General features: G+C 35.0%; 1 protein-coding gene across 1 annotated transcript; it reads right to left on the reverse strand.

Moving 5' to 3' along the window:
- Positions 1–5,327: 5,327 nt before the first annotated feature.
- Positions 5,328–9,091, reverse strand: LOC107813068 (receptor-like protein kinase FERONIA). Its single transcript, XM_016638275.2, has 2 exons — positions 8,835–9,091; positions 5,328–8,278 (listed from the first exon to the last, which is right to left on the reverse strand). The coding sequence occupies exon 2, from the start codon at positions 8,246–8,248 to the stop codon at positions 5,582–5,584; it is 2,667 nt and encodes an 888-aa protein (XP_016493761.2). The 5' UTR covers positions 8,249–8,278; positions 8,835–9,091; the 3' UTR covers positions 5,328–5,581.
- Positions 9,092–11,719: the final 2,628 nt, after the last annotated feature.

An 11,719-nucleotide genomic window follows, 5' to 3' on the forward strand; every position in this document is an offset into this window, starting at 1 on the left:
GTTTTTTATTTTATTTATAAAAAACTCAAAGCTTGATATAATCAAATGGAAATGGCCAGACCTAAATTTGTCAACAACATGGCATGCACGTCATTCAATTAAAACAAAATCAGCAAAAGACAATTTATGCTAATATTATTATCTCTGTGATTATAATTGATAGAAAGACTACAATTTCTCTCCATCATGTATGCAGCTCAACTAATCCATCCTTTTCAAATTGATTTACACACTCACCGCCCATTTAATCAACTCTCGACGTTAATACAACTGGCACAAAGCAAAAAGTTATCATGAAAACCTGTAAGAATTAAACAAATCCTTTTTAAAATCTTTGATAAGAACATGGGACTAACTCCCTCAATGTCTCCAACCAAAGTCAACGATCAACTACCAAGGTAAACCGCGTACCACCTCAGACTATTCTGTCTAGGCACCGAGTAATATTAGCAGCAAACAACGGGGAAAATAATTCTAGTGCTAAATAATGTTAATTTTCCTTAATGCTGCTCGGTGGGCCGGGCCTGAACCGGACCGGACCGGGCCCGCGGTCCTAACGGGCCTGGTGGGCCTGGTGGGCCGGTCCTGGGTGGGCCGGTCTTGGTGGGCCTCTGAGCCCGTCACGGGCTGGTCTCCATGGTTGAGCCCACGAGCCCGGGACCGTTTGGCCCGGGACCGGCAGGCGGGCCTGGGCCGGTCCTGGCGGGCCTGGCGGGCCCAACGGCTATTTTAAAAAAAAAAAAAAAAAAAAAAAAAAAATCAAACGGCCATATTTAAAATCTAGCCGTTTGGGCTGAAAATATGACCGTTTTTTAAGTTAAAAAAATGGCCATTTGGCCCCCAAACTTTATTTTAACCCCAAACTTTATATAATTACACTTTTCCCCATTTCTCAACTATAAATACCCCCTCATTCTTTCATTTTTATTCACCAATTCATCAATATCTCTCAATATCTCTCAATCTCTCTCAATCTCTCTACTACAATTACTTAATTTATTGTTGAAATTTCGTGAAAAATTGTGAAGTTGTTGAATTGAAGTTTTCAAGTGTTCAACGATTTTCAATTTTCAAGAAGTTGTTCGGCAATCCGGTAAACTCGTTTCAACTCTTACGTTTTTATAATATATTTTTGTGTGGTTTAGTTTGCATAATTATAATTAATATGGCATTTACTTTGAAAAAAATGTTTGGTAAAGGAAAAGATAAAACCGGTGAAAGTAGTGGCCAACCAACTACCCTTCCCCCGGCTCCCCGACCTAGAAAAGATAAGCAAGTTGAAAGTAGTCGCCAACCTAGACGTCCTCCTCCTTCCGTAATTCTTGATAGTGATCACCCTTGTTTTCAATTTACCGATAGTGAATTTTATCATAATGTTGCACCAGGTGATAGATTAGATGATGAAATTATGAATGCTCTTTATCCTAATGAAACCATCTTAGAAAATAATGAGGAAAATGAGGATGATGATGAAACTCAAGCACCGGATTTAGATGATACACCTACTAGTCCTCTTAATAACCCAAGTGATGCACCGGTCGACCCACCTGTAGAAACTCCTACTTTTAATAGAGAACCTGCTAAACGCTTAGAAACATCATTAGTTTGGAATTTTTTTACTCAAGTAAGAGAAAAAATAAGGCTAAGTGTAAAACTTGTGGGAAATTAATGTCGCATAAATATGTAGGAGACCGTAGCGGCACAGGTAGTTTGACTAGGCACATAAAAACACACCCTAGAGATAAGGCTAGATTTTTTCAAATGAAAGCGCATCTAGAGGGGACAAGTGTAGATTCTGCGATTAACCCTAGTACAGGTTCAAATCTAGTTCAACCAGGAATTAACACTGTCACTGGAGGTATTTTATATTACGATCCAAATAGAGATCGTGAAGAATTAGCAAAGATGATTACTGTTATGTGCTTACCTTATACTTTTGCTTCTAATCCTAATTGGGTTCATTATATTAGAAGAGTGTTTAATCCTACTTATAAAGGTTGGCCTCGCGCAACAGTTAAGAGTGATATTTATAAATTCAAACATGAATATGAACAATATTTGCGTTATTTATTTACTCATATACCTAATCGGATTTCTATTACTACTGATATTGGTAGAAGTGGTAATGATTGTGATTACCTAACTGTTACAAGTCATTGGATAGATGAAGAATGGATAATGCAAAAACGCATAATTGCATATAGAATAATTAATTCGCGTCACACAGGTAAATTTATAGCTAACACTGTTGCAGATATTTGTAGATATTTTTGCTTTAGCGATAAAATAATGGCAATTTCAATGGATAATGCTTCTAGTAACACCAGTGCTATAGGCATGCTTACAACAACACTAAATCCTGCATTTACTAATATTTTCCATGTTAGATGTATTTGTCATATTTATCATTTAATTGTCGGTGATGGTATGCGAATATTAAACATAGAAATTGAAAAGGTTAGAATGGCTCTTAATTGGCTTTTTTATTCAAACCGTAGAAGTAGACTTAGAGAGTATTTTAAAAAATGTGATGAATATGGCCTTAGAGAAAGAAAGGTTCCTAAACCTTGCCCGACTAGATGGAATTGTATGTACGAAAGTTTAGTAGTAGCATATGAATATAGAAACCCAATTAATGCAACGTTTAATTCTCGGGTAGGTGGTGAAGATGATGATGAAATGCTTACCACTCAAGATTGGACTAATGTTAAAATTCTTTTAGATTTTTTAGAACATTTTCAAATTGCAACAAATGCATTTTCTGGGCAATATTATCCTACTATTTCAAACTGTTTAGTTTATATTGCAGCACTATCTGATTTGTTTGTTGAATTTAGTGAGGGTGGGGATATTTATGAACTTGCTATAAATGAAATGAAACAAAAGTTTAAAAAATATTTTTTTCCTATCCCTCCTATTTATGGTCTTGCTGCAATGCTAAATCCTACAATGAAATTGGGAGGTCCTCATTTTTGGTATTCAAATATTTATAAGGCTTTAGATCTTTCAAATGAGGAAATTGCGACACTTGCAGATGCAAAAGCTTCAATTAAGATTAACGCTCAAACAGTTTATAATGCTTATCAACTTGCCTTAGAGCATGCTAGGCCAACTATTCCAACCCCTACTTCGTCTAGCTCACAATCCTCTAAAAGAGTTGCGGGCTTAAAAGCTCTTAAATCTTGGACGGAGTTCAGGGGGTCTCAAGGTGAAAATTATGATGAAACTTCACATCTAAATGAGCTTCAAGTTTATTTGTCTCAGGGACTTGAAAAGGAGAATCCAGACGGCTCTTTTGATCTTTTGGAATGGTGGAAGGCAAGGGAAAAACATTTTCCTGTTCTTGCAAGGATGGCTCGGGATATTTTATCAATTCAAGCTTCAACTGTTGCATCAGAGAGCGCTTTCAGTCAAGCAAGACTGCAAATAGGTGATCATAGAGCGTCTATGAGGGATAGCTTGGAAAAATCAGTATTGTTTAGAGATTGGATCCGCTCGGAAAGAAGAAACTTTGGAATTGCAGAAGCACAACCGGCGATAGATGAAGCTTATGAAGAAATGATAGCGGAACTTACGGAGGATTCGGCTTCGCCCGGAAGTGGTGATGAACAAGCTTCTTTTCCACCACCACCAACGCAACCTCCTCCGAACCTTGAAGGATTTATGAGATTTGTTAGAGATAATACATAGAATAATATGTAACTTGTATTTTGGCACATCTTCCTTAGTTTTTTTCCTTCTAATGGTGGTATTAGTACCTTGTTGTGCTCATTCCATTGGGGGAAGGATGACTAAGAAAGATATGTCATTTTTTGGTAATAAAATTTATTGCTTCTACCCATGAGCTTCTTTTCGCAATATTTCTTTGTCTATACTTAGAATTATTTATATGCTACAATATATACATAATATACAATATATATACTACAAGAAAATATATTTATAAGATACAATATATACATAAGATACAATATATATACTACAAGAAAATATATAAGAGAATATATATACATAAGATACAATATAATATACTACAAGAAAATATATTATGCTACAATATATACATAATATACAATATATATACTACAAGAAAATATATAAGAGAATATATATACATAAGATACAATATAATATACTACAAGAAAATATATTATGCTACAATATATACATAATATACAATATATATACTACAAGAAAATATATTTATAAGCTACAATATATACATAAGATACAATATATATACTACAAGAAAATATATAAGAGAATATATATACATAAGATACAATATAATATACTACAAGCAAATATATAAGAGAATATATATACATAAGATACAATATAATATACTACAAGCAAATATATTATGCTACAATATATACATAATATACAATATATATACTACAAGAAAATATATTTATAAGCTACAATATATACATAATATACAATATATATACTACAAGAAAATATATAAGAGAATATATATACATAAGATACAATATATATACTACAAGAAAATATATTATGCTACAATATATACATAATATACAATATATATACTACAAGAAAATATATAAGAGAATATATATACATAAGATACAATATAATATACTACAAGAAAATATATTATGCTACAATATATACATAATATACAATATATATACTACAAGAAAATATATTTATAAGCTACAATATATACATAAGATACAATATATATACTAAAAGAAAATATATAAGAGAATATATATACATAAGATACAATATAATATCAAGAAGTGATATTTATGCATGACAATTTAGTGTTTTACTATTGTTTTGTTATTTTCTTTTTCGTCAAGCACTTTAATAATTAGATATACATATATACTACATATTAATATAGCCATGATACTACAAGAAATTGTCTTTAAAAAAAAAAAAAAAAACCCGCTAGGCCCGCGAAGCCCACGAGCCCGGCCCGTTAAGCACAGGACCATGTGGGCTTAGGCCCGTCACGGGCCGGTTCCACCCATTAGGCCCACGAAGACCGGGACCGCCAGGCCCGGGACCGCCAGAGCCCGGGACCACGAAGCCCGGGACCGCGAGGCCCGGCCCGTTAGGCCCACTAAGGCCCGGGCCCGGGACAAAATACAGCCCTAATTTTCCTCCACTAAAATGTCATAGAATAGCACTACTGTCTACTGCTATGATCCCTGCCTATTTGAGAAGATTTGAAACTCATACTTTTGCTTCTTGTGTATGTTTTGTTGGGACCAGTATCTCTTCATTTTCTACCAAGGCAGCAACATAATTGCATCAGTTCTACATGATGCATGACATCAGAATTAATGTCACATTGAACAACCTCTTCATTAGTTAATAGTACAACGAAAAATTATTTCACACTTCCGAGTATTGGTAGATACAACTTACAAAAGAGTTTAAAGATAACATATGAATCATAAAAATAAATAGTGAGTAAAAGAATAAGACAGTACGAGAAAGGGAAAAAGTGACTTCCGCTGGTAAGGGGCCGATAGCACATTGCCTTAACGAGCTATAGATGACCAGTGGCAATATGTATTTGCTTTCAAGTTTTGAGATTTTAGCGTCCTTTTGGATTCATGATTTGAGAGAAAACAGCACTAGGTGTTAACCCGTCTGAGTCGTCACTGGCAAGGCTGCGGCCGCCAATGCTCATGGATATGCCACTGCTTCTTGAATCAGTCATGCTCGCATCAAAACCTGCGGATTCATTTAAATCCTTCTTTCCTTTGCATGTGACATCAAAGCCTTCTTCAATGTCCATCTTTCCAAAACCTTTGCCACATTCTTCTGCACTCTCCTGAAGTTGCAGAGCGAATTCAAGGTTCCAAAGCACATCTCCCATTGAGGGCCTGTCGACACCAACATCAGACACACACTTCACTGCTGTCTCTGTAAATTTCTTCAAGCATTCTGGTGCAATCTTCCCTTTCAGATATGGATCAATTATCTGGTCAAAAGTGCCTTTCTTGTAGCAATGGAATGCCCACTCAGCTAAGCTCACTTGCTCCTTGGGAAGAGTTGGGTTCAATGCTGGCCGAGCACACAAAAGCTCAAACAGCACTACACCAAATGAGTAGACATCAGATTTGTCCGTGAGTTGCTGCCTTCTGAAGTATTCTGGATCCAGATATCCAAAACTGCCCTTCACCACGGTGCTGACATGGGTGTGATCCAATGTAGGACCTGTCTTAGACAACCCGAAATCAGAAACCTTTGCCACCCACTTCTCATCCAAGAGGATATTAGTGGTCTTCACATCACGGTGGATAATAGTATGCTTGGCACCAGTATGAAGATAGTGCAATCCACGAGCAGCACCAATGCCAATATCAAGCCTCTGCTTCCAAGGTAAAGGAGGCTTCTGGGTCTTGTAGAGATGCTCACGAAGGGTACCATGAGCCATGTAGTCATATACAAGGATCATCTCACAGTTCTCCTCGCAATAACCAATCAAAGAAACAAGGTGGCGATGGCGAAGTTTGGAGAGCATTTCAATTTCAGTTTGAAATTCATGAACACCTTGCTCAGAGAGAGGATTCCCACGTTTGATAGCAACTTTTGTGCCACCATCAATTTCTCCCTTGTATACTTTGCCAAAACCACCCACCCCAAGAAGCAGAGATTCATCAAAGTTATTAGTGGCTGCCTTGATCTCAGCAAATGAAAAGTGACGACAAAGGTTTGATGGGAGGGACGAAGCATAACTGCCTGTAGTGTTTGTCTTAGCAGAACCAGAAGTATGTGAATTTCCATATAAAGATAAAGGGAGCCAGCCTGATGGTCCATCACTTGGACTTTGGACCTTCCCATGTTTACGACGGCGGGTGACAAGGCATACAACCAAACCGATAAGAATTACGGCAGCAATTCCACCTCCAACACCTCCACCAATAGCTGATTTATTACTTTTTGATTGACCTTTTTTGGATGGCAGAGGGTCAATATGATCTGGTTCTGGCACTGGAACAGGATTAGGCCCTGCGAGGTTTCCGTTGGTGTCATTCACTTTAAAAATCTCTACTCCATTCAAAATTGCATCATACCAATTGGATTTTGAAGCAACGTCTGGATGGAGGGCAAGCCAAAGATCCTGCTGTGGAGCCCCAGAATGGACAGAGACCACGTAATCCTTGTGGAAAGGAACCCCATTGCTTCCAACCCAAGCAATGACATCTGCTGCAGGTTCCGCAGTCTGATTATTCATATAGATGACAAACACCCTTTGGTTGACTTCTGTGATATTCATAGTGATTTCACAGAAATGGAGCCTAACAAGATAAGAGAATCCGGAATCAACTGAAAAAAACCAAGTCAAATTGTATTGCAGGTTAATCTGAGCAGTTGGACCCATTGACCTGGCTGTCTTATAGACATCAAGCGGGGCAATGTCAGATCGCGCTCCTGCAGGATAGCTTACAGTGACATTCTCATCATCTGCAGTATCTGTAACCCCATTGGCAGCTCCAAATATATACTGTGAGTCATCACTCCATGACCTAAACATACCGGTATCAGCTGATGGTGAGATCACATTGCCTCCAACATTAAGCCGGTAAACATTCTCAAGGGCAGTAGAATTGTCAATAATGAAAGCAGCCGTCTGACCCACGATGAAGGTAGTTCCGTCCTCTGTATTATAGATATCGGGATGTGAAATGATCTCAATCCCATTGACAAACGCAAAGGAGTTTGAAGTATTTGGAGAGGGTGTGAAAGTCATGTTCAAAGTTTCAGATGGAACATTGATTGAAAACTCCTTGGTCAAGTAATCATAGTTGAGAGCTTCAGCAGTTTGTGCTGCACTGAAGTTTCTAAGGAGGGAATATGGTCCAACAGTCACACCGAAAATGGCATTGGTGGCATTAAGCTTGTTGTAAGACGAGGGATAAAAATACAGACGGACAAACTTACGACCAGGTGCTACAGGGAAACTATAGGTGAACTCAGACTGGAAAACACGGGCAGACATAAAAGGGACTTGAGGGACAGAGGGCTTTTGATCAGCAGCATCAGAGGTTGACGACTTGCTACCCTTCAAATATGTTGACCCAATATCCGAACCCCATTTTCGACCATCGGCATCTTTAAGACCGTCAGGACCTCCACAGTTCAACAGAATATCATCACCAGGTGCAGAATTTTGACCCAACGTCACATTAACGACAACAGCCAACAACAGGAAAGTGGAAGCCAAGAGAAAACAGAATTTACTGCCTTCTGTCATTGATGCTATACACGCCAGTAGTAAAAGTCACTGGAAAACAAAAAAGAATTGCAAGGAAAAGATCAATATCCTACTGTTGACCTCCAAGCAAATTTAATCACATAAGGTCAAGAAAACTGAAAAACTCATAGGAAAGCTGGATTTTTAAGTCCTAATAAACAATCAATCAGGGGTTTAAACCATTCTGCAGCTAAAAACCAGTTGAAATGAGCTCACTTTTCAAATAAATCTACAGGACAAACAAACACTAAGTCCAAAATAAAGAAACCCCAGTATCAAGATCCAATATAAGAAGCAGCCAATAGCATAAAGCACATAGATAAAATTTTGAAAACTAAATGAAAGCAGTAAGTCCAAAATAAAGAATCCCTAGTATCATCAATACTCAATACAAGAAGCAGCTAATAGCATAAAAATGGATATATAACTAAATTTTGGAGCTAAATAAAAAGCATCCAGTCCAAAACAAAGAAACCCCATTACCCCAGTATCAAGATCCACTAAAAGAAACAGCTAAAAGCATGAACATGGACTTGCAACAAAATCTTGGGAGCTAAATAATTGCATAAGCAAAAGGATAATTTACCTAAAAATCAGCAAGAAACTGAGAGATCCAAAAAGAAGCAGAGTTTAAGCCATTCTTGAGTTGACTAAACCCACAAGAACTGAATTCTAAGCTGCAGTCAGCTGAAGACGAAGCTCAGGCTCAGATCAAAGAAGAGAGAGAATAGGGTTTGAGTTTTAGAGAGATGGTAAGCTAGAGAGAGAAATGGAGAAGTAAAATTGAAGGAAGTTGGTAGTTTAATAAGTTGCTTTTGAGTTTGATATTAAAACTCTGCTTAGTTTGGTAATCCAGGTTATGAAAATAGAAATACCAAGTCCTAACTACTGACGAAGGTACATATAAAATGACAGAAATACCCTTAACAGTGCGTTGAAATGCCAATTTGCCATTTCTGATTGGATGACAGACTAGCTTAGGACTTGGGACATAAACGCGTTTGGGTAGGGACGAAATGGGAGGTTGCAATTGAATTGTTGTTAGTAGTATTATTACGTATATTTATTTTTGCTTCAAAATTGAATTATATATTGATATTTCTTTCTCTCACTCTTTTTTTTTTTTAACCCCTCCCAATTAGGAGGATTTACAGTGTTTCTACACTTTTCCTTCGGCGTAACTCGAACTCAGGACCTAACAATCGTGGGTGGAAGTGTTTTTACCAACTGAGCAAGCCTCACTCTCTATCATAAAAGAATAGAGGGAATAAGACTATATGTTCCCTAACCATTGGTATGACATTATTATTCTTTGCGAGTTTTTAAATATATCAACAATGCCTCAATCCTATATTAGTTAGAGTTTTTTCTTATGTTTGGGAAAATTATCGTATTATGCTCTATCCGTTAAATTACTACAATGAGTTTTTTAGCCAGACATGGGCTGGTTATGCAAAATTGATGTCGAGAGTTATTTTTAGAGAATTTTCTATTTAATTTTTTTAATTTATAGAACGTTTTTATATATTTTCAAGAAGTTTATTCAAAATTTTGTTTTCTGAGTGCATTTTCTAAATAAAATACAAATCTTCAGAAAAACTACAATTATATCCAAATATATTTAGACAAATTCTTTTTTCCAAATCATTTTCAAAGATTGTCCAAAAGGCTGGGATCGTGACATTCTTGTCACAATTTTCTGGCAAGTTAGAAGTATTAGTATTTTTTTTGGCCATTTACGCGTTGCTCTCTTTTTATTGAGCTAAAGGTGTGCAGCTGAGTTGGATACTATAAAGGAGAATGGGGCCCATCACCAAAATTGTACTGTTTGCCTTCAATCATGTGCTGTTGCCTATCGGGACCCACCACGAATTCGGATTCGGTGCATATTTTTCAATTGGACTTGCTGGTGTCTGTGGTTCTGCAAAGCCCTTTCCTAAAATTGGTATGTCCTATTTTAGACAGTAGAATTAACTTAAAAATCTATCGCATATATTAAAAATAGTTGACGGATATGATATATATAATTTATGTATAATTATGCATAATTAGTTTATAATCTATACATAATTATTGACTAAAAATAAACAGTGATTTTTTGCTTAAAGATATCATATCAAGTAGGACTACTTCTGAGATTTTAAATTTAATTTTTCAGCTCGGCCGTGCTAGCTAATGAAGGCCCAACCATAAATGAGTTCGAAATCAAAGTATTATTTTTTGGGCTACTTGCATTAATAGCACGCTATTAAAAATATAATACAAAAGATTAGCATTAATTAATGATTAACAAATATCACAGTAAAATATTTATACATATAGCAAATTTAATTCAATTCAAATCAGCAAGAATTAAACTGCTTAAAAAGGCAGTCCTAGTATTTAATAACTTTTTCTATTTTCTCTCTCCATTCCATAACATGTTTTATGTTTTCGCTAGAAACCAATCCATTTCATAACCGGTTTTTTCCTTTCTATACATGGACCTTTTTATATAATGTAATGTAGCAGAATTATACATCTTTATATTCTGATGAAATAAAATACATATATTTCATGAAAAAAATATAATGTATGTTTGTGGTATATATATATTATAAATCATGTATTTTTTAGGAAAATTCATGTATATATGCATAAGTTGTTTATATACGTCTTTATATTCAAACATATATCATCGATCCATTCCATAACAAAACTTTTTATATATATACATGGAACTTTTTATTCAACTTAATCCTAGTAAAATTATATTTCTGTATATTTCAATGAAATAAAATACATATATTTCGTGAAAAAATAATATAATGTATGTTTGTGGTATATTATAAATCATGTATTTTTTTAGGAAAAATCATGTACATATATATATGTTATTTATACCCTTATTTATATTTAAATAGATATTATTAATATGCCATTTATATTTTGCACTAATATAACATACATATTTGTATAAATTATCCGTATATAAACAGTATATGTGACATATTATTTTTCTTCTATATACATATTAGTGGCATGTTAATATTTTAGATTAAATTTATGTAAAGTATATGCTAGCGATATACTTTGAATAATATCAATATAATAATGTATTATGATGTGTGTGTGTATATCTATATAATAATGTATTATGATGTATATATATAAGTTATATATGTGGTATAAATACATATAAAAAATATATATGACATATTGATGGAATATTTACATTGTAATTTATCACAATATAATATACTTGAAATATATTAAAGGTATATTTTGAGTTAAAATAAAATTATACAGAAAAAAATTTAAAACTCAAAAAAGAAAAAAATACTAAAATTCTCATTGTGCAGAGGGAATTATTTTTGAGATATTCTTCTTTCAGAATCTTTGATATATTTGGGTAAGTGTTATTTAAGGAAGAGAAAAAAAAATATGGAAGCGTGAGGAAAAAGAAAATGTAGTAAAAAGTGTATTAATGTA

Source organism: Nicotiana tabacum, chromosome 2 (genome assembly GCF_000715075.1).
Source record: "Nicotiana tabacum cultivar K326 chromosome 2, ASM71507v2, whole genome shotgun sequence".
NCBI lineage: Eukaryota > Viridiplantae > Streptophyta > Magnoliopsida > Solanales > Solanaceae > Nicotiana > Nicotiana tabacum.

Bases quoted from the DNA above. Each gene is read 5' to 3' on its own strand.
- LOC107813068 (XM_016638275.2), bottom strand. From the start codon at position 8,248: ATGACAGAAGGCAGTAAATTCTGTTTTCTCTTGGCTTCCACTTTCCTG.